This window comes from Chironomus tepperi, unplaced genomic scaffold (assembly GCF_022539635.2).
Source record: "Chironomus tepperi strain 1889 unplaced genomic scaffold, CSIRO-AGI_Ctep_v1 contig_351, whole genome shotgun sequence".
NCBI classification, from domain to species: Eukaryota; Metazoa; Arthropoda; class Insecta; order Diptera; family Chironomidae; genus Chironomus; species Chironomus tepperi.
The window spans coordinates 592,846-617,358 of NW_027226473.1; the positions used below are offsets into that span (position 1 = coordinate 592,846).

At 32.1% G+C, this 24,513-nt stretch overlaps 1 protein-coding gene across 18 annotated transcripts in view; it reads right to left on the minus strand.

Annotated features, from left to right (window-relative positions):
• The window catches only part of bt (projectin protein bent), a 91,592-nt gene that overhangs the window by 41,033 nt on the left and 26,046 nt on the right, over positions 1-24,513 (minus strand). For 6 of the 18 annotated variants that reach the window (XM_070645116.1, XM_070645111.1, XM_070645108.1 and 3 more), the window contains 9 exons: positions 23,915-24,388; positions 22,291-22,320; positions 19,582-21,258; positions 14,909-15,124; positions 14,759-14,797; positions 11,960-12,106; positions 9,837-9,960; positions 7,021-7,094; positions 4,998-5,033 (listed from right to left, as the gene is read on the minus strand). In XM_070645116.1, coding sequence (XP_070501217.1) covers positions 4,998-5,033; positions 7,021-7,094; positions 9,837-9,960; positions 11,960-12,106; positions 14,759-14,797; positions 14,909-15,124; positions 19,582-21,258; positions 22,291-22,320; positions 23,915-24,388 — 2,817 coding nt within the window. Of the gene's footprint in view, positions 1-4,997; positions 5,034-7,020; positions 7,095-9,836; positions 9,961-11,959; positions 12,107-14,758; positions 14,798-14,908; positions 15,125-16,929; positions 17,167-19,581; positions 21,259-22,290; positions 22,321-22,647; positions 22,693-23,914; positions 24,389-24,513 lie in introns of all 18 variants that reach the window. The other 12 variants (XM_070645114.1, XM_070645113.1, XM_070645112.1 and 9 more) reach the window with 9 other exon arrangements.

Sequence of the window (24,513 nt, forward strand, 5' to 3'; positions counted from 1 at the left end):
ATGTGATAGACAAATTATGGAATCGGAACAACTTATTTTACAACACTGTCTGTAGTTGTCAAGCAAAAAAGACCACAATTATAAATCAGCCGTAATTGTAATTAACATTCGGAATTGGCTAACGATAGCTAGCTTTCTAAAAGATGCGATGGATCACAATTGATCATCACAACAAGCAAGTTGTGTAAGTAACACACTGAATATACACTGTGGTGTCGGAGCAGAAATAGAAACTGAGATATAGCGTCTTGTATAGGAAAATCTGCCATTATAAGACTATGACCTCTGTAGCCAAGTGGTTTAGGCTACTTACATGAAATTTGTATCATTCCTTTATGAGTACACGTTAGTTCGATTCCTTCCAGAGATCGATCACTCAATGAATATTATCCAGAGATAGACAAGGTAATATCTTCCATCCGGTGTCTCCATGCCTGGAATATTATCCAGTGCTTTCGATAAGACAAGGGCTTGCTCAATGCTCAAAACATTTACATAAATTTTTCACCTAAATTAATAAATTTTGAGAAACTTCCCATCCAAGCAATTCCAAAAAAACTACCTAAAATATTTAATTTCCGACGGTTTTTTCCCAAAAACCTTATCATACCTGCATCAGTTGGCCAATTTAAATATTTCCATCATAAAGAAACTAGTTAGATAAATCAGAGTCAATAATTTTAGCGCAAAAAAGTGTTTTGAGAAAAGAAATAACAAAAAAGTTATGCGAAATTCGTCATCATCAAGAAGAGAAACAAAAAAAGACATTTTTTATCAAAAACATGTGCTCAACATAATTCATTCAGACGGTGTATAAGTATAATATTAAATTCATATGTTTCATATCCAAAAAAATAACAAAAAAAATTCTCGTCGATTGAAAAAGAACTCGTTAAAGAGTTTTTTATGTTCGAAACGATAAGAAAATAAGTGAAAAATAAAACAGCAACAACGTGTGCGTGAAGGAGCTTTAAGCTCTAAAGTCGAGTGTGGGGGATGGGCCAGAAATGATTTTTTTTTCTAAAAATTAGAGACCCTATACTGCTCTACATAACGGTAGAGAAAAATTTTTCAAGTCGTTACCTTGTGATATGGCATTTTGAAGTTAGTAAGTCGAATTTTCATGTATCATTAAAATTGATCTCACCGATTACTGTATGAATGAATATATTTTGAAACTTTTTTGTTTAAGTTTAAATAGGACTTAATTATGAGATATAAAAAATTTTCCCAAAATCGGAAAAATATGCGAAAAACTTGATTTTCCTTGAAAACCACGTGTCACAATACATCCGTTTGTCTAGCTCATTCCTAGTGGAATTTTTTATTCTTAATTGTTCTTTATATTAAAGATAATATAATAATCTACAACTTTTGTGAACATATTGTATAGTTTTGTCCAAGTCTGATAGTGAAAAAATAGCTTTTTCCCAAAAAAACTTCAATTTTTCGACAAAAATCGCTCTAGCGCTTCAGGGCTATAGATGGTAGTGGATTTTATTTCAGATTTTGAAAGTCTCTGTTACTAATTTAAAACAAAGCAATAAAATTAGAGTGCGTTCTCTTGGCAAAAGGCACTTTTTTGGCTCTGAGTCGATGTCACGAACTCCTCATACAGAAAAAAATTCATAACAATTTTAGATATTTATAAAATTTAATAATTTTAGTCCAGATTTATAGATCTATTCAATACGCATATTTTGAGTATAAATATGTCATGGTTTGGTCCAATTTTGTGGGCAAAATTTTAAAATTTCGATTTTCACTAAAATTTTGAGAAAAAAATAACTTTTTTTCTCGAACTCAATGAAACTTGTTCAAATTTTTTTTCGAGTTGTATTTTATGTGTGTAACAACTTTTGTTCAGCAACTTCTCATAAATATTTGATTTTTGGCCTGAAATTTTGAAAAAAGTAAAAAAAATCCTAATTTTTGGGTATTTTTTGAACAAATGTTACAAAATCTTATCAAATATCAATTTTTAACATGAGATTATTGACTAACTTTATATTTTCGAGGATGATCTTTTATTTTCCGGTGAGAAAGCATTATAGGTTGGATATAAAAATGTTCTAAAAAGTGACTTTAAGTAGTTCGAGCAAGTAAATCAAAATTTTCAAATTCACTTTTTCACATCTAAAACTATTCAGATGACTTTAAAATTTCTGAATTATTTATTTTGGAATTGACTAATTTATTGCAAGTTGTGGTAGTAATAACAGCTATATGAAATTTCAGTGACTGAACAAACGGAAATTTCCAAAATTTAAGGAAAATGTAAATCACGACTAATTTTAGTTTCAATTATTATTTTTCTATATTAAGTGTCTGATCTGTCTGGTTGGCAGAGATTGGTGAAAAAGTTTAAATATTTGAACAAAGTTAAGATTTAGTAGTCATACAAAGCTCAAAATGAACTAAGAGTTAAGCAAGCTTTTTATTGCTTTTTGAAGCATTTTTGTGGCAACACTTTTATGCAACTTGGTCAAAATTTAGTCAAAAATGATTTTTCAGTCAAAACTTCGAGAAATTTAGTAATCTTGAGTACATCTAAGAATGCAATATTAAAAAAATTATTTGTTAAATTTTAATTGCTAAAATTCTAAAATCTGATCAAATAGCTGTTATTACTACCACAACTTGCAATAAATTAGCAATATTACAATAATGGATGAATTCAGAAAGTTTTAAAGTATCTGAATAGTTTTAGATGTGAAAAAGTGAATTTGAAAATTTTGATTTACTTGCTCGAACTACTTAAAGTCACTTTTTAGAACATTTTTATATCACAACCTATAAGTTTCTCACCGGAAAATAAAAACCAGAAAATATAAAGTTTCAATAATCTCATGTTAAAAAGATATTTGATAAGATTTTGTAACATTTGTTCAAAAAATACCCAAAAATTAGGTTTTTTTTTTCTTTTTCAAAATTTGAGGCCAAAAATCAAATATTTATGAGAAGTTGCTGAACAAAAGTTGTTAGAGGGTAAAAATACAACTTTTAAAAAAATTTGATTCAATCTGATTGAGTTTCTGAAAGTAAAAAATTAATTTTTTTCTCAAAATTTTAGTGAAAATCGAAATTTTAAAATTTTGCCCACAAAATTGGACCAAACCATGACATATTTATACTCAAAATATGCGTATTGAATAGATCTATAAATCTGGACTAAAATTATTAAATTTTATAAAGATCTAAAATTGTTATGAATTTTTTTCTGAGGAGTTCGTGACATGTGACTTTCAGAGCCAAAAAAGTGCCTTTTGCCAAGAGAACGCACTCTAATTTTATTGCTTTGTTTTAAAGTAGTAACAGAGAGCTTTCAAAATCTGAAATAAAATTTCACTACCATTCTATAGCCCTGAAGCGCTAGAGCGATTTTTGTCGATTGAAGTTTTTTTGGGAAAAAGCTATTTTTTCACTATCAGAACTTGGACAAAACTATACAATATGTTCACAAAAGTTGTAGATTATTATATTATCTTTAATATAAAGAACAATTAAGAATAAAAAATTCCACTAGGTGAGCTAGACAAACGGAAGTATTTGACCACGTGAATTTTTCAAGGAAAATCAAGTTTGTAGCTATTTTTCCGATGTTTGGGAAAATTTTTATATCTCATAATTAAGGTCCTATATTGAGTAAACGTAAAAAGTTTCAAAAAGATTCATCAATACAGATCGGTGAGATCAATTTTAATGATACATGAAAATGGTCGACTTACTAACTTCAAAATGCCATAATTCTCCCACAAGGTAACGACCGAAAAATTTTTGAGTCGTTATGTAGAGCAGTATAGTCTACTAAAAAGCCATAGATAATTTTTAGAAAAAAATCATTTCTTCAGAGTGTGGGGGAGGAAAGAAGAAATGTGATTAGAAGATAGAGATAGAGATTGAGAGAGAGATTATAGGATAGGATGGGCTAAATTGATGATGATGAAAATTTGAGGGTTAGTAAGTGAACCTTAAGCTCAATCAGTCTTTGGGGGCGAGAAGCTGTTGATTTTGAATTAATTAATTTTGAGATTTTTGGAGAAATTTGTCTAAATTTTTGAGATTCTGAGGATTTAATCCAAGCAGAGAATGAAGTAGACTCGAATTTTGTATGAAAATGTCAAGTCGATTCTAGGTCGAGTCTGGGTCGAGTCTAGGTCGAGTTGAGTCTAGATCGAATCGAGTCTAGGTCGAGTCGAGTCGAGTCTAGGTCGAGTCGAGTCGAGTCTAGGTCGAGTCGAGTCGAGTCTAGGTCGAGTCGAGTCGAGTCGAGTCTAGGTCGAGTCGAGTCTAGGTCGAGTCGAGTCTAGGTCGAGTCGAGTCTAGGTCGAGTCGAGTCTAGGTCGAGTCGAGTCGAGTCTAGGTCGAGTCGAGTCGAGTCTAGGTCGAGTCGAGTCGAGTCTAGGTCGAGTCGAGTCGAGTCGAGTCTAGGTCGAGTCGAGTCTAGGTCGAGTCTAGGTCGAGTCGAGTCTAGGTCGAGTCTAGGTCGAGTCGAGTCGAGTCGAGTCTAGGTCGAGTCTAGGTCGAGTCGAATCGAGTCTAGGTCGAGTCGAGTCGAGTCGAGTCAAGTCTATACTTAGATCCAGAGCATAGTTCTTAGTCAAACCCCAAATTTTATATACTGAGCTTAAAGTTCCATCAGGAAATCTATGTTAAAAGCATGTATTAGGAACTTAATCTTTAAATGGGTGTAGTTGTGTGTGTGTGTGTAAACATCAATAAACAAAAATGTGTGTAGACATGTGAATGTATCTGGTGGAATGTTGAAGTTATTTGCATTTTGGAATGTCTTTATTCTGTCATTTTATTAAATTCTCATTGGAATGTCCAAAAATGAATTCAAATTAATGCAAATAACCCCAAAATCCCGCCATAATTAGGTTCATTATAGAGGTGACAGTTAGCAATACAAGTTTTAATTAGTAGAACAGGGTTAAGGACTTATATCTACAGTATATAGCGGACATTAGTGACATTTAAGAACCAGGATGTTTTACCTTCTTATCATCGGGTAATTCACCAGGACGCAGTTTCTGTTTGGGGTATAGAACAATCAACAAATACTTTATATTCTATTCTATATAATTATAATGGATATTTACAGGATTTATTTTGGATATATTGATATTTATGTTAGTAATTTTTTTGTATAAGATGTCTTATTGTGTATGTTGTATGTATTGTATAGCATTATAAACTATTGGATTATTCATAATTTTGTATCGCGTTGACTAAAATCAATTGACTATCGAGTGTACATAACTTATGAATAATCCCCATTATTCTAGGTAAAAAAAAACAGGATATCCTTATTAAATTAAGGTATCACAGAAATTAAATTTGTCCCAATTTAGTTTTTTTTTTCTATTTTCAAATTTGATGGCTCAAGGAAGATATAAAAAGGGATAAAAAATATGAGAGGGTAAAGGAACATTTTTGATGTCTCTTGGGTAATTAAATTGTGATTCAATCTGAGATCGTTTCGACGACTGAAAGTAAAAAATGTAATAATAAAGCTGAGCAACGACGTTTTGTATGAACCCAAATATATACCTTAATAACGTAGACCCTTCCCCCCAGACGTTGGGAAAATTGTCATTAAAATACATTAATATATACAAATCTCATTTATACTAATCAACCAGTGGAAAATCTTTGGCTATAGCATAAATTAGGTTAATTATTATTTTGTATAACAGAAAGATAGATAAATGCTAAAAGATATTCAAATTCAATTCAATCTGTCTTATTTTTTTTTTTTTTGTAAACTAAAATCTAATTTTCTACCTAGGAATGTCAAACATAACTTTTTTTTATACAACTACAGAGGATGGTAATGAGAATTTAATTTTTTTTTATATTGAAGTTTGAGGGTGTTGGTGGCTTTGTTTTGGGAATTTTTGAAGTATAGAGACTCAATAGTAGCTAATGCTCTTAATTCTGGGAATTAAGGCCTAATTGAAGCTTTGAGTGCGTAGAATGTGGCGTAATTCCCAGAGGATGACTTGACATAATGATTAGATTATAATTAGACATTTCGTTCGATTAATGATTAATTTGGGGACGTCCCGAAAAATTGTCATTAGTCGAAGATATGTCTAGTTACTAATAACATAGACAAGCTATGTTAGTTGTCAAATTTGTGGCTTTCAATTCCGAGATTCAATTCCAGATATTTACTGATACCTAGGATGGAATACAGGATTAAGTACACAATTCAATCCCAGGAACATATTTAATTTCAATCCCGAGTGTACAACTTGACTAGGAGTTTCAATCCCAGGATCAAATTGTACTGAATACCGGGATTGATTCCGTAATAAGACAAACAATTCAATGCTAGATTTGAAAATCTTAGTCAAATTGTCGACTTAGAATTGAACATTAAATCGGTTTGAATCTCAAAGATATTTCGAAGGTATAATACAATTTCAATACACAGGTTAAAATGTCCTTGAAATCAAAACTTGAAAGCGGATGTCGAAGTCGTCCTATCAGACAATGAGCGTCTTCGAGCCTAAATGAGCGTACTAAGGAGAATACTCAATCAATTCAATTGAAAATGCTCAATATTGTGCGCATACTCATCAGCATGCTTCTTGTCTTTGCTGGTCGACTCAGGTATTGTATGGAAGGTTATGGAAGAGTCGACTTAAGTCAACTCGACTGCATACTCATTTCGAGACGACTTCAAACTCTACTTTCAATTAAATGATGTCAACAAGTCACCGAAAATTGGCAGAATCAGTAAATTTTGAATAAACAGATCAAATTTACTTCAAAATTCCATAAGTTGACATCCAAAATCCCAAATAGCCACCAATCCTATATCCACAAATCCCACCCTCAAACTCCCCTCAAAACAAATCAAAATTCTCATTCAAATTTGTTATTAATTATACTCTTATGCTAGAAAATAATAATAATAATAATAAAATTACCCTTAAATAAAAAATAATCTATGCTGTAAAACAGTCTACATAATAATTTAAGGCATTTATATATAGGCAGTATACTAACCTCGTCATTGATCAATAAACTTGGACGTCGAGAATCATCAAACAATGAACCGCGACGACTTGATGGACCAGAACCTAAAGGTAGGAATGACACAAAAAGGAAATCTTATTAAACTTCTGTCATGAAAATAAAATATTCATGGTTTTGTGCCTAAAGAGACTCTTAATAAATATTTTTTTTTGGGATTATTAAATTTCGAGATTATTTGAGTCATAAGAATCTCTTTAGGTACTCACTGAGGGTAACATATTAAATTGCAACTGATTATAATCTTGGCACGAGTCTATTCAAGATTCTTATCAGTACTCTAACAAGTTCATTACGTAAACTCGAGGGAATTAATACGGAAGCTTATTTTTTTAACGTATGACGTCAATTGAAATGGAAGGAAAAAAAATGAAAATAATCACTTTGAATTTCAAATGCATATATCATGTTGTGGTGGTGAATTAATAGATTGTCAGAATTTAATTCATCGTTGGTCTGAATGTCTGCGTCATAGACTTGATTTGATGAAATTAATTGAAATTGTAAGATTCTATATTCAGGATGAATATTTACTTTCCGAATAGGTAAGAATTAACAAGGCAAAATTTGAAGATGGAATTTTTCTTGTCTTTTGACAACTTTTAATAATCTTGAACTGAGTTTGAAATTGAAGAATATTTCGGATGAATTTCAAAAGGCTACATATGATATCATAATGAAATATTAAGCAACAAGCTCAATAAACAAAGAGCATGCTGATCTTTATGGGTCTTAATGATTGAATTTATGAGTATACTCAATTAACATATTCCGGGATGCTCAATTTTGTGAGTATCCTGTTGCATAAACTCATGTGTTGTGGTTTACTTGAACTGATTGCATGTTATGGAGAGTTAAGTCAACTTAACTTCAATTTATCTCATTATCATGACCATCACCACCACAATTCCTAAAAATATGCATTCCATCCCCAACTCGACCCCATAACACACATCAACTTGTCACATATCTCTTCCCAAAATTCACTGTGAATGATGTTAAAGAAGAGGAAAAAAAAGTCTTTTTCCTCAGTCGTAAAGTTCATTCAGATATGTGATTTGTTGATTGAGCGAATGGAACATATGATTTGATTATGGAACTTGTTAAAAATTATTCGCAAGAGAATAACTTTTGGGGCTTTTTTTTTTTTGATGTTTGTTAAATAATTTCATGGTTAATTTAAAATTATATCAAAGACAATTTTGTCTGAAAAAAATGACGGAAATAATTAAGTTCCCTCGAGCATCAGTAAATGTTGACAAAATACAGCACAAAAAAAAAATTGACACAGCATTTTATTGACTTAAATTAAATATCAAATAAGAGATGACTTTAGTCACATGAAAGTGAACTTGGGGGACATGTTAATCACATAATTATACAGCACATGATATTAATTAATTTTCAACTGTCTTAAAATTGCACATTGAACATTAATATCGTGTATTGATCTACGGCAATACTTATGAAGGTCAATAATACAATCATCAATCATAAGAAAATTTTCTTTTTTTAATAATTTTTTGCTGCTGTTGGACACATAGCTTACTGCATAATTTAATATACTGCTGTGTGTGCCTCTGTATCATGATTGAAACTCTTCAATCAGACGACGGCACATTAAAAAAATTTACTAATTTATGCATTAATTAAATTAAATGAAACTGAAACGATTGACAGGAAGTGGAAATGTTGAGTAATTAAATGCTTGACTTGATCAACTCATTTTGTTATGATAAATTGACTTTTTGACTGTTTTTTGTGGGAAGTATTTCGTTGTGGTTAATTTGTCAATCGATTCAGTTTTTGGCTTTTTTGATGATGGCAAATGACTTTTTGATGGATTTATTTTAAAAGTAATTTGCAACTTAGTAGACATGGGCGTGTATCCAGTCTTTATGCTGTCTTGATGAGATTTTCATTTAAATTTTCTTTAAGAATTGGGGATTTTTTGTAAATGAGCAAGTAGTTGTCTAGAATTATCGAAGTTTTTGTTGCAATTGTGTCGACTTTATATAATTTGTTGAGCATGCTTTCTTCGTTGACTTCAAGCAATGCTCTATTTTCAGCAAATTTAGTTATTTAGAGATTTTTTGTGAAAAATCTTGATTCTTTTTTGAATTTTTAATTAGAAATTCTTGGAAATTTAAATGTTTCAACTTTTGTAGCAACTTATAGCAACAATAGAATGACAAATAAAATGAAAATGACTTGCTTGCAACTGTATCTTAATCTTGATGACTAGAATGTTGACTACAATAGAATAAAGTAGAGTAAACTAGAGAATGACTAGAATATACTCTAATATACACTAGAATTCCTAAGAACAGATTAATTTTACTAATCTAAAGTGATTTTCTTGGACTGAATTATGTGATGCTGCTTTTTCAATGCAATTCTGTATTTTCAGCATTTTTGAAAATTTTCTTAATTCCCAAGATAATTTTAAGGGCAAATTCTATTGAACTTCACTGAAAAATCGAAGCACGGTATTGTATTGATTCATGGAAGAAGTCTAGTCAATTCTAGACGATTTTTCCATAAAAAATGCAAGCTTACTCTCAAGCTCTATTCTTAACTAAGAATATTTCACTAAATCTTCAATTCAAAATTCATTAAATTCACGACTTCATATCATCAATTTTCTCCAAAATTTCACTAAACTTTCATAAATCCTTAATTCTTCTACCACAATTCTCACCAAAAGAAATCCATCAAAAAATGTAAATTTTCCAAAATCAGGAAGTAAAATTTTGAAATTTTATTATTAGTGAATAAACAATAAACACCTGGAGCTAATGAGTTTTTACGATCAGGACTTGGCTCACGTATAACTTCGATTTTAGGTGTTTCCAATTGTGTTCCTCCTTCAGCTGGAGCCTTGATTTCTGGTACCTTTGGTTTTGGTTTGTCCTGTTTGTCAATTTGTAGGAAATAGAGAATATATCACAAAATTAGAACTTTTAAATAGTTTTAAAATTCACATTAAAGTCAGACGTACACAGAAAAACTTATTTTTTTATGCTTAATTTATGTTATCACATTAATAATTATTTTATATGTAATAAAATTTCCCGTAAATTAACTAATAATAATTATTAATTCCCGTAATTTATTTAATTAATTATGCTGCCCTTTATAATAAAATTCCCTCTCACTCTTAACGATGCTACACGATCAACGGTTGAGTTTATAATTAAATTATTAAGTCGAAATGAGACTAATGAGATACGACTTTTAAAAAAATTCTTCATTCCTTTTAGGCGAAAGCCAAAAAGCTCTAGTTATGAGCATTCGGGGAGTGAGAGATAAATTTATTTCATATTCATAACTATGCATAATTGTGACCGAACAGAATAAATGAAAATTTATATGAAATATTGAAATGTCGCCAAAGTGATTATGAGTTTGTAATATTTTTAACGTTGTTCTAGCGAAGCGCTGTATGACGAAAATTCACTTTGCATGGCTGGTTGAAATTGTGAATTATAATACTAACATGTGTAAAAAATAGGAAGTTAGAAATTGTTCTTAACTGAATGTAGGCAGTGCATAATGATTTTGTAAGCTTTTAGGCGATTTTTTAGGGATGTTTGACTTATTTGAAGCTTAGGTAACTATTCTTAGAGCTTTGTAAGACTCTAGAGAGCCTTGTCAGACTCTACAGAGCCTTGTCAGACTCTACAGAGCCTTATCAGACTCTACAGAGCCTTGTCAGACTCTACAGAGCCTTGTCAGACTCTACAGAGCCTTGTCAGACTCTACAGAGCCTTGTCAGACTCTACAGAGCCTTGTCAGACTCTACAGAGCCTTGTCAGACTCTACAGAGCCTTGTCAGACTCTACAGAGCCTTGTCAGACTCTACAGAGCCTTGTCAGACTCTACAGAGCCTTGTCAGACTCTACAGAGCCTTCTTGTCAGACTCTACAGAGCCTTCTCAGACTCTACAGAGCCTTGTCAGACTCTACAGAGCCTTGTCAGACTCTACAGAGCCTTATCAGACTCTACAGAGCCTTGTCAGACTCTACAGAGCCTTGTCAGACTCTACAGAGCCTTGTCAGACTCTACAGAGCCTTGTCAGACTCTACAGAGCCTTGTCAGACTCTACAGAGCCTTGTCAGACTCTACAGAGCCTTGTCAGACTCTACAGAGCCTTGTCAGACTCTACAGAGCCTTGTCAGACTCTACAGAGCCTTGTCAGACTCTACAGAGCCTTCTTGTCAGACTCTACAGAGCCTTGTCAGACTCTACAGAGCCTTGTCTGACTCTACAGAGCCTTGTCAGCCTCTGCAGAGCCTTGTCAGATTTTAAAGAGCCTTGTCAGACTCTACAGAGCCTTATCAGACTCTACAGAGCCTTGTCTGACTCTACAAAGCCTAATCAAACACTAGAAAGCTTTGTCAGACGCTACAGAGCCTTGATAGATCCTAGAGACCCTTAAGAGATCCTAGAGACCCTTAGAAGATTCTAGAGAGCATGTCAGGCTTTTAAATGACTCTATATACTCTTCAAATGTCACAAAAGTGCGCATCTGCCACAAAACCTACAAAAATTCTTACTTCAAATTTTCTACGCCATCAAAAACATTTCATTCTGTTGTTCTGCATCACTAAAAGGATTTTTCCCTCATAATTATTACATAAATTTTTAATAATTTTCTTTTTTTCCGCTTGCCCATTATGAATTATTTGATTTCTTTCTACATTAAATGTGTGAACATCACCTCGATATCGTTCATTAAAATTTTAGTGCTAAATAACTACGAAAATTTCAAGTACGCAATTAACAAAATTGTAAAATATCATTTTGTAACAGTCTGTGCAGCCAGTCATGTTTATAAATTACATTTTAAATGCTTCTGTAATATTTTAATATGTGCAGCAATTAAGGATGTGCACATAATTTACATTACCTTTTTGCTTGGATCGAAATCGCTCTTATCATATTTTTCTAAAACAGGACGTTCATAATCGGGAATTTCAGGCAGTTCCTCGTATTTTGCAGCCTTTGCTTTCTTTACTTTTTTTACTTCTTTTGGCTCCTCAACTGGAGTTGCTTTCTACATTTTTTTAAGATTTATTGTCAAATTTAATAAAATTTTAATTCTTGAAAATTGTGAATTAAGGTACGGAAATGTCACAGATTTTCCGTTAAATTTGGATTATTTGAGTGCCTTGAATTTGAACTTTTATTGGAACTAGAATCAACGGAATTTATCAAAAAACTGAATGCAAAATTTTTTTAATGTTCCAAAAATTCAAAAACTTTTCAAACAACTCAGCATTCCGTACCCTCGGATAGATATGAGGAGGAATAGGTCGGAGAGAAAGCATCAAAAGGTATCTTCAGTTTTTGGACATGCATTCGTGCAAATAATGTCGATAAAAGCTACTTCCAAAAATACTTTATATACAATATCAAAAGCATACGTTTTTACTGCCAGAATTTTCATATTTTTATGAATTTTTATTCTCAATTTATACTAAAATATAGCCTAATAGTCTATAGTCTACAGCAATACGCAATCTAAATATGGTTTTTGTATTTATTTTTATCATGCGCTCGATCAATCAGTATTAAAATATAAAAGCAAAAAGAAGCATGAATGGGAATTGATCATAAATGATGTCTGTAATGAAAAATGGGGTGTTCTAGGTTTCATAGCATGGACTATAAAGTCTACTGCTCAATTAAAGTTATACTTGAGTGTCAATGACTGAAATTCTGTCAATATAGGCCCTGAAGCCTTTACCTTTACTAAATTAACTCTTGTATAGAGCACGAAGTCTACCCAAATAGCATTACTCAGTTAATTGATACAAAATACGGCATCAGCCTGGCGTGACTCTAACATGGCACAGGATTTAATCCGAATTCCTACACGAAGTCAGAATCTCGAAGGCCCAGGACATGATACTGGATTTAAACCAAATTTTGCACTAAGTCAGAGTCATGACAGCCTGGTCATTATACTGAATATAATTCGTATTCACTACCTAGTCAGAGTCACGACGACCTGAGTCAATATATTGAATCAATTACCCAATTTTCGCTAGTGGACTAGATTTCGAGTCCAGCCCCGGTTTTCCAGCTAATTTCAAGTTCATTTGAGTATTTAAATTCAATTTTTCATGCTCAATATACTCTCAAGTCGGCTTCAAATCTGATCGACTCGGAGACTAGCAACAGAGCAATAGGCCAACATCAAAACCCCTTCCCCTAAATACACCCTAGTCTCATACTCCCCCCAAAACATCAGACATCACAAATGAACAACCCCTATACTCTATTAATTATGAGAAAAAAAATTATGCTGCACATTTGTGTTCTTTTTTTCTCATTTATCTACTATCTACGATTCAATAAATCTTCTTCTATGTATGGATTCATTTAATCATCAATTGACTGATTAAAGTAATTAGTTTGATGAATGAGCAAACGATATGTAACGATGTAAGTTTCAATTATGGATGTTAGATGAGCAAATTAATTGCAATAAATGTCTACGAATTTTATCGAATCAATGCAAAAAGTTTTTATTGATTATCGACTGATAAAATCTGTATTTCGCATTGATTTTATTCAATATTCGAAATCGGTAAAATCAAAATGTTAGAAATGATTAGTGTCATTATGGAATTGGAGTTATTATTAATTGATAATTAACTGATGGTCGTGGTGTGCCAAATGGTTTTGATTTTATACTGAGTGTTGTGACTGTTTTGAGTAGGACTATCGATAGATATAGTATTGCACATGGGATCGGAAATTGGCAAGTAAAGCCAGCTTCCTGTGGGAGGTCATGGATCACAACTGATCTGTACGATCAGCAAAGAAGAAGAAGAAGAAGAGTAGGACTGTCGTTTCTGCGTGCCGCGGCACACTAGTGTGTTTGGAAATTCCAAGAACAGCAAGCCGCATGAGGTTACAGACGTGGCTTATAACCAAGTTGTGCCATTACACAAAAAAGGTTGATCAATACTGAATAAGAATGGAAGTCTTAGATATGGAGTTATGTAAAGACGAATCTGCTAATGCGAGAATTAACCCCTTGTGGTCGAGTGGTTCGGCAACAGATTGAATATCTGTAAACCACAATTATGTCAAAATCTGGGTTCAATTCCTACCAAAGGGTCCGAACTCTAATTGTGGGTTCGATTCCCCAGCATAGACTGAACTCTCATTGTTGGTTCGATTTCCATCAGAGGCTGAAGTCTCATTGTGAGTTCGATTCCCACCAAAGGTCAAACTCACTTTTTAAGTTCGACTACAGGCCGAACTTCTCTACCAAGAACGAGTCAATATCCAGTATATTCACTTCAATCTTCACGACATTGTTCAACAACTTGAATAAACAGCATCAATACTCTTCTTACTACTGCATCTATGTATCCACCCATTAACCATCAAAACAGAATCAATCTCACGTGTCACTATGAACTATGATAATCTCAATAACTTAATTAAATCTATTTAAAAATAGCAAATCACCCATAAAATATGCCAAAAAAATTCCTTATTCCCCCTACTCATTTTGATGGCATTCCATTGGCATACCACGACGATGAAGGTTAAAATGTGTTGTGCTCGAGAGAAATCATGAGAACTTCTCCAGGTCGTCTCTCCCGAGCATTTTTTTTTATGAGTAATTATAACACATATGTGAACAAATTAATTAAAATTCTTAAAGATGAGAATCAAAATTAATTACCTTAGCCTCAGCTGGTTTCAATTCAGTTTTTTCGGCAGTCTGTGAAGGATAATAAGATGTATATTTTTTTATGTCATCATTAAAATTTTTGCATACACAAAATTTTCATCATCATTTTTTGTCATAAAAAAAAGAAAAATGGGAAATTACTTGTTTATCTGGGATTGGTTTAAGCTTGACAGCTTCGCCTTCATCCTTCTTGTCGGGTATTTTACCCTTGCCCATCTTAAGCTTTCTAGCTTCTTCATCGTCAGGACCATCAGCCTTTTGTCCACGTTGGTATTTACCCTTGTTGGGATCAGCATCGCTTATTGTTGCTTGTTCTGGCTGCTTGACGTCTTGAATGACTGCCTTTTCTTTTTCGCTCTGTTGTCGTCAGTAGAAAAATAATAAGCATTATTTCTAGTTTCTATGTAAATTTTTTAAGATTTTTTGATGTTGTGCTTTCAAAAAGGTAGTGCAAGAAAAATAATCAGTGAGGGGATAGGGGATCTAAGAGCCTTACTATCGTTTAACTTTTTGTCATGGTAGTTACTTGGATGATTGAAATGAGCTTATGTAAGCAGAAATTTTGTCATTTTTGGGATTTTTGTAGATACACTAGTATGTTGCAATCCTCCGGAAAAAACGAGGAGCATACGAATGAGTATGCTTCACAAAATTGTGCATGTTGATTTATAGAATACCAACTCATTATTTATTGGGGCCACAAGTTAGTTACCGCTGGTTTGAGGGTTTTGATGCAAAAAATACCATAATAATTTAAACAAATCAGAAAGATTTTTTTTAAATCTGGCATCATCAGGGATTGATACTCTTTAGATTTTCGGGCACTCCAATATTGACTTTAAGAAAAGCTTCCGTCCCTGGACACATCTGGTCACTACGGCATCATTAAATAATTTTACTGATAAGAATATGTCACAACGACATGAAATTGGTTTGACGATGCTATGGGAGCTGTTTTTTTATCCAGTTAGGTCGTGGAAGATCAGTAAAAGTGCCAGGTTTAGGTGTCATCTGAAGAATGTCTTGGATCATAATTGTCCTGTATTAAAACAAGTAAGTAGGTGATCGAGGGAAATGACATTTGTTGAAGTGGGTCGTCAGCAAGAGTGCTGATTCCGAGATATTTATCAGAATTTTAGCTAGAACTAAGGTTTGACTTGAAAGTGTTGAATGAATAACCGTCGGATTTTGAATGTTGGTCCAACACAGCTATAAGAGGGCTGTTATAGACAAAGAATGTTTAAGTAAGCATTGTGTTCCATTTTTAAGCAGCCTCACGGAAGCTCCGGTAGCAAAAAGCGCTTTACATGTAATTAAAAGGACGTAGGTTCGAGTCACACTCGAGCTTTGTTGTCGAGAAGTGCATTTTCTTTCTTAGAACCTAATTTGTAGGAGGGTTCTGAACAAAACCTTGTCTTTGATAATTTTGGGCAGTTCAAGCTACAAAATCTGGAATTGATGGCAACCAAACACCATCCAAGCCCCATATCTACATCCCTAGCTTAAGAAGCTCAAGATCAAGATCATTCTCGTAACTACCATGCAAATATTATTCATCTATAATTCAGGCAGCGCATTTTGGGGTCACTCATTCAGTGTTTGGGGATTTATAAACGTGTAGAAGAAAAACTTGACATATAAAAAAAATATTCTATTTTTGCAGAATTTTACACACACATTTTACGATGTTATAAATATAAATATATTCTTTTTGAGTGTATATTGGTGTATATGAGGGATACATATATAAATAAAAAAAGGAAGTAAAGAATAAATAGAGACGTATGAACAGGTAACATAATTTTATGTGAGACACAGGAAGGAGAAAATAATAAAAAAAAAAAACAAAAAAAAATATAATAATTGAATTTTGCACTTTTTTAAGGTAATAGGTAACATGAAACATTTATAGGAGACATAAAATCATAATCATAATGAACATGAACATTTTTTGGGGGAATGAACATCAAAAAAATTAATTTTTTTTTCCTTTGACATTTTCTGTTCTTTTTTTTAAGTTAATTTTTGAGTTCCAGGTTCTGTTGGATGCGATAGAAATAGAAAATAGATAGAGAATAAGGACGGACTTCCGTTATTTTTTTATGTGAACTGCTTCATGATTTTTTATAATTTTCTTTTTGATTCATTTCCGCTCAACTCACCCTTTCCATTGGACTAAATTCAGTTTTTTCATATTTTTCCAATTCCGGACGTTCATAGTCGGGAATCTCGGGCAATTCATAATCTGATTCTCTCTTTTTTTTAACAGTTTTCTTTAACTTTTCTTTTTCCTCTGTTTCCTTTTTCTTTTCTGGTTCGGGTTGTTCTTTAATTACTTTACGTAATTTTGGAATTTCCAACTGTCCCGGCTTTGATTGTTGCAAATTAATTTCAAGTTTCTGGATTTTTTTTACGAATTTTCCAATTTAATTTTTTTTTTTCGATTTCGATTGAACATAAAACGAATATATAAACATTTAGACATTTATAGAATTTTTTAAAAAAATTAAGATTTAAAAGTTTTGCTGGAGGGACTGATTTGAATGGTTAATTTATGTGGGAGAGGGTTGAGTATTTGTTGGATTTGAATTGTTTTTTCAAAAAGTTTTAAATTACAAATTGAAAATCATTTATAAATTTAATTGAAAAAATAGTTAAAAATGTAAAGTTTTGAATTTTGAAATTAAAATTTAATTTAAAATTCAAAGATTAAACGAAAGTTTATAAAAATCAAATTCAGATTTAAAAATTTTAACTTAATAACAAAAAATCAAATTAAAAATTTAAGAAAATTCAAATGCGATTTGTAAATCTAAAAATTTAAACTTTAATTCAAGAGTTTAAAAATTTTTTTTCTAAAAATTTAAAATTTCTTTTCTTAAAACCTAAAATATCTTATTTCATAAATTTAAAATTTTTGGTATCAAAAATGAAAGTAAAAATTGAAAATTTTAGAAATTTAGCATTCAAAAATTTAAGTTTTAAACTTAAAAACTCATTAAATTCAATTGAAAAATTAAACTTTCAAATTTGACAGAGAATTTAAAAATTTAAAATTCAAATTTGAGTTTAGAAAATCAAATTGAAATTCGAAAATTAAATATAGAATTAAAGAAAATCTAAATTTCAAATTTAAAATTCAATAAATTGAATTCTCAAATCAAAAATCCAATTTAAATTCCAATGATATTTGAAATTATCAATAAAAAAAAAATCAATTTTAAAATTTATAATTTAAAAGTTCAAAAGTAAAGATTAAAGTATAAATATTCACATTTAAAATTTGAAATTTTTAAAAATTGAATTAAAAAGGTTTAAAAATTTAAATTTGAATCTTAAAATTTTAAATTTAAAAGTTAAAAAATTTAGATTCAAAATTTTATGATTCAATCTTAAAATTTGAAACTAAATTTAAATTTGTTGAATTTTTAGAAATTTGTTTTAATTTAAAAATTAAAAAACATTTAAAATGAATTTCATAATCTTCAATCCATAACATAAGTCAACCATCTTATCCCATAAATATCAATTATATACATCCAAAACCATTCAAATTCATTCCCTTTGCGAAAGATATAAAGGAGAAATAAAGAGAATATATAAAAATATTTAAAAGAAATGAAATTAAAATAGAGATAGACGACTAATTAGGTAAATAAAGAATAAATGATAGACAAAGGACAGTGTATAGATATGTGGAAGGAATATTGTGTAAATAATAGTAAGTTTTGTCATGTAGAAGAAATATAGTCAATTGTAAAGTTTTTTTCTATCTCTAAAATATTTGATCTTGTGTTGTACGTGCGACATATGTGCATATATACAAGCATATAAATATAAAAAATCATCAACATTTTTTGGTTCTTTGCAGTATGAAAGAATTGAACTACTTCTTACCCAAAAACTACAGAGTCTTAAGTTTAAAGCATGAAACGACACTAAAAGCAGCTAACAAGAACTACAAAGCAGTAGAGCGGAATATTCAGACATGCGATCGTGTGTGTGTGGTTGTGTGCGTGTCTACTTTGTGTGTGTATTGTGTGTAAAATGTGCAAATACCAAATAAGTTTAACTAATGATTTTTTAATTTCTGTACATACAGGTGTCATATGGATGGAATTATTTAGAGAAAGTTCTAGAAGGTTTTGAAGGAAGTTTAGTCTTAAAAGCCTTCATATTTCCTGTAAATTCCATTCATATGAGCCTGTATGTAGTCTACTTATTGATTGTTTGATTTAGTCTCAATTTCTACTATTTTAATAAAATTAATTGAAAATTTTCAACGAATTTTTTGAAATTTGAATTTTTAACGGTCTTTTAAAATTTGAATTTTAACGGAACTTTGAAATTTGAATTTTTTACACATCAAAAATCAAAATTTGATTTTTTACATATCAACGTTCAAACTTTGAACTTTTTTTACATAACAAAACTCAAAGTTTCAAAGTAAAATTTTGATGTGTAAAAATTCAAATTCTTAAAGTTCGTTAAATTTTAAAGAAAATTCAAATTTTCTACTAGACCCGAGCAGCACACTTGAGCATTGGAACTTCTTTATGCATCCAGAACGGCACTTAACAGACATAGAACATGCTTTACAACTGTGATGCTTTCAAGGCACCTTAGTGGCATTAAAGTTGTATAGCATGTTCTTTGTCTGTTAACTCCAATCCCCTATCTGCCTTCCATGTGCTGCTCGGCAAAAATACCCAAAAAAATCTCTCAAACAATCAAAAAATTTTTCACCATTTTTAAATTTTGAGGCACTTTTGTGTGTATTTGTGTGTGTTTTAATGTATTTGTATTATGTTTACCTGTGGTTCTGCATTGTCTTTAATGCCATCATTCAAGTCCGTTAAGTCATAAGCGAAAGGATCATATTTTTTTTGACCATTAGGTTTAGGATCTTGGGATTTAGGATGTGCCTGAGATGGAAGTTCTTCATCTTCAGGCACTTTAGCCATTGGATCAAATCGACGAGTTTTCTTCTTAGCGTCAGTTCCTGCATCTTCAGTTTCGGTTATTATAATCTCAACTGGCATGTCCTGTGGTTCCTTAATTGTTATACTTTTGGAAACTGCTTCTTCAACTGTTTGTGGTGCTTTGGGCTGTGGTTTTGATTTCATGTCAGCAGCGACTGATTCTGCTTCTGTGGATCGTTTTGGTGCTGGCTTTTTGGGTCCTTTGAATGTTGCTTCTGTGTCTTGTTCGACAGTAGCTGGTTCTTGTGGTTTTAATGGAGACTTTTTAGGTCCGAGTTTGAGGTTTGCTATGTCAGGTAAATCGTCATCTTTGGCTGGTTCCTTTGTTTTTGGTGCTGGCTTGCCAGGCTGCTCAGCATCTTTGACCTTCTTCTCAGGTTCCTTTGGACCTGGTTTACCTTTTGTGTCTGCATCTTTACCTTTCTTCTCAGGACCATCTCCAGGAACATAGACTTCCTTCTGGACCTTCTCAGGTTCCGACAACTTTTCAGGCACTTCGCTGCTTCTTCGTTTTTTATCGACATCCTTTGTGGCTGGTTTATCGACCAAATCACTGGCTCTTCGCTTCTTTTCAGGTTCTTTAGGCTTAGGTTCCTCATCCTTTTCAGCTTCCTTTTTCCATGGCTTTAAGGCAATTCCTGACGGTTCTTCTTCTTCCTTTGGTTTAATTTTACCTGACCAAGACTTTGGTTCCTCTTCTGGTGGCTTCTTTTTGGGTTCATATTCGTTCCTTTCGTACTTTTCCAACTCTGGCTTCTCATATTCTGGAACTTCTGGCAATTCCTCGGTCTTTCCTTTAGGCTGTCTCTTGCGCTTTTCTTTAACTGTTGGATCAAAGTCTGACTCAACATATTTCTCCAGTTCTGGTCGTTCATCGTCAGGAATTTGCGGAAGTTCTTCTTGTTTTGTCTTCTTTGGGAACCTGATTCTCTGTTTTGGTTCTTCTTCTGCTGGTTTTTGGTCGTCGTCCTTCTTTTTTGTCTGTTTTAAAGGCTTGACTTCTTCAGGTTTTTCTTCTACTGGAGCTTTCTTAGTCGCTGCTGGCTTCTTTTCATCCTTTGGCTTCTCAGTTGGCTCAAATGGAGTTTTTTCATATTTTTCCAACTCTGGCTTTTCATAATCGTCAATTTTTGGCAGTTCCTCAACTTTTTCTTTAGGTTTTGTGACTTTGGCCTTTGGTTTTTTGTCAGCTTCCACAAGCGCGTCCGGAACTTTAGTTTCAGTTTTCTTCGTCGGCTCAAAATCAGCCTTCTCGTATTTTTCCAACGGTGGTCTTTCATAGTCCGGTATTTCCGGCAGTTCCTCATACTTAGACTTTGGAACTTTTTTCTTTAATTTTGGTTTCGGTTGTTCCTCATCGGAACTAGCTTTTTTAGACTTTTGATCCAATGGCTTAGGTTCGGGAGTATCTGAGGTAGGTTTTTTGGAAACTTTTGACTTTGGACTGTCATTTGGCTTGATGTCTGATTTGTTATCAGGTTCATCAGTCATATTTCTACTCAAATCACTCTAAGAAAAAGTTTGGAAAGAAAAATTTTTGGTTTTTTTGGCTTAAAATATTTAAAGAATGCGAGGCAATGGTATGACTGGCCAAGTTTTGTATGGGGGTTTAGAGCTTGTAAAAGGGCGAAAATGTGAAATTTTCCTTGAAGTCGACTACTGATTTAAGCTAGTGTTTGAAGTCGACTAGGGTTTTGTATGAATAAGTCAACCACATGATGTTCAAGTGACTTTAATCATGCTGATCGTCATATAGGTGCTACATGACTGCCACATGACTGCCACATGAGTGTCACATGACTACCACATGATTGCCATATGAGAGTCACATGGCTGCCACATGAGTGTCACATGGTTGCCATATGAGTATCACATGGTTGCCATATGAGTGTCACATGGTTGTCATATGAGTGTCACATGGTTTCCATTTAAGGGTCACATGGTTGCCACATGAGTGTCACATGGCTTCCACATGAGTGTCACATGGCTCCCACATGAAAGTCATATGGTTGACATATGAGTTCCACATGATTGCCACTTGGATGTCACATGGTTGGCATATGAGTGTCACATGGCTTAAACATAAATGTCACATGAGTGTCACATGGCTACTACATGAGTGTCACATGACTGCAACATGAGTGTCACTTGGTTGCCACGTAACAACCCAGACAACACGACATATTTTGTGTTGCTCAGTTATAAATGAGATGTTTGACATAGAAAAGAACATTTAATGACCTTTTATAGCTCATCCAAAAGTGTCTAAAATTGAAAGAAATGTTAAGCCTTGGATAGAAAGCAAATAGGACCTTGGAAAATTCCAGAATTATTTTCCAAAAAGAGCTAGATAGAAAATTAAAGCTGACAATCTATAAAAGCACAAATAATCCAACATTCATTGGCCAGTCATATCCACCAATAAATGTGAAAACTCAAAAGTAAATCCAAATAAAATAAAAAAAAACTTAAAAAATAAAAATGTGATGAAATTTTGAATGATAAAGAAATAAAATTTTTAAGGCATTTATATAATAATACCTCCTCGGCTTCCTCCTTCTTTCCTTTATCCTGTATACATGAATTTAGGTTTATGGTAACATTTATGTGTACGATAAGCAGGACAACAATGAATTAGATAGATAGTGATAGATAGATAGAGGTTTATATAGACATAAAGAGAGAGAGAGAGAAAGAGAGAGAAAAGAAAGATACATAGATCATAGATAGTCATAGATAGATTTACAGCTAAAATAGTGTTTTTGACTCACTCAAAATGAAAGGAATTTCAAGTGAATCAATTGGCTTAAAATTAAAGATTTATAGATTTTTATAGATATAAATAATAGATTAAGCAAAGATTATAAAGCATGTCAAGATCATGTCACACAACTTTACCTTGACTACCGTTTTCTTAAACGGTTTCAACCCTTCCAACCCTTCCTAGAAATTGTTATTTATACAGAAACATATTTTTTTTTTTATATACATCGATGTGAAAAAAAAGAAATAAATTTTTGATCTTTAATATAGTTAGGAATGTGAGGTCCTTCCGACTTTTTTTACTATCAAACTTATTTATTTTTTTTAGAAAATAATCCAATTTTGTATGAATTTTTTTGACTTTTTGGAAGATTGAATAAAACCAACAATAAGATTAATTTTCAAAAATGGAATGTTCAGAATTTTGATGGGATTTTGTAGGGAGTTGGGGCTTAAAACCAACTTAATACTGGTTCAAAAATGCTATAGAGTACAAGTTAAGTGTTCGGTTTTGAGGGTATATCCTAATTCTTAATTGAATATTGAGTTAAAAGCTGAACTGAACTGAATTAAATTGAACTGATTTGAGTTGGAATTGAACTGATTTGAACTGAATTGAATTATAATGAAGTGAATTTGAACTAAATTCAGCTTAATTGAACTAAATTCAGCTTAATTGAACTGATTTAAACTGAATTGAACTGAATTGAACTCAATTGAACTGAATTCAGCTCAATTGAACCGAATAAAACAGAATTGAACTGAATTGAATCGAATTGAACTGAATTAGAACTGAATTCAGCCCAATTGAACTGAATTGAACTGAATTAGAACTGAATTCAGCCTAATTGAACTGAATTGAACTGATTTGAACTGAATTGAACTGAATTGACCTGATTTGAACTGAATTGGACTAATTTGAGCTAAAGTCAACTCTTTATAACTGAGTTAAGCTTAATTGTACTGAATTAAATTCAAATCAGATAAAATTAAGTTGAACTGACTTCAGTTTTGTACAATTTTTAATTCAACATTCAATTTACGGAGAGGAATAAACCCTAAAACCGATCTTAGTTGATATCTACATGTAAAAAACAGCAAAAAGTACCACAGATCTTCAAACTAGGTAAAAATACTGTCAAAAATCAAAAATACGATTCAAGAATTTTAAAAAAATCTTTAAAACTACATAATTCTACTCAAAAATTCAAAAAATATCACAAAATTCCTCACAAATCCTCAATATTCTGAACATAATAAATTAATGTTAATACCAATAATATCAAAAATTAATGGAATCAAATGAGTAATACTAAATTATAAAAAATAATAATTTTCGTCTTATTGTAAACCTAAATAATCTCTAAATCTCGTAGCAATCGATAATAATGAGGATCCTCACCTTTATAGACATTCTACGAAAACCAGGCTTAGTCTCATCAACCGACTCTTTACGAAGTCCTGGCTTTGTCTCATCTTTAATAGACTCTTTACGCTCATCAGAGGGTTTTGGTTCGTCTTTAATGGAAGCTTTGCGAGTGTCTTGTGTTTTTGGTGTGTCAGTTTTATCTTGTTTTGTGTCAGCGGATTTAGGTTCCAATTTAGGTTCTACTTTAGCATTTTCTTTTTTATCATCAGGTTTAGCCTCGACTTTAATATCGGGCTTAGCCTCTGTTTTAATTTCTTTTTTATCATCAGGCTTAACGCCATTTTTAGTTATCGGCTTAGCCTCGACTTTTTGTTCTTTTTTGTCGTCTGGCTTAGCCTCAACTTTAGGTTCTTTTTTAATTTCATCGGATTTAATTTTCTGTTCTACTTTAGGTTCTTTTTTATCATCGGGTTTTTGTTCATCAGGTTTGGGAGTGTCTTCAGGTTTCTAAAGGCATAGCATATAATATGTACAGTCAAAAAGGGGCAAAAACAACTAATATCGATCTAGTCTAACACTAAGTTCTTATATATAAAATAATATCCTAATCTATGCAAAGCCAACAGGCAGCA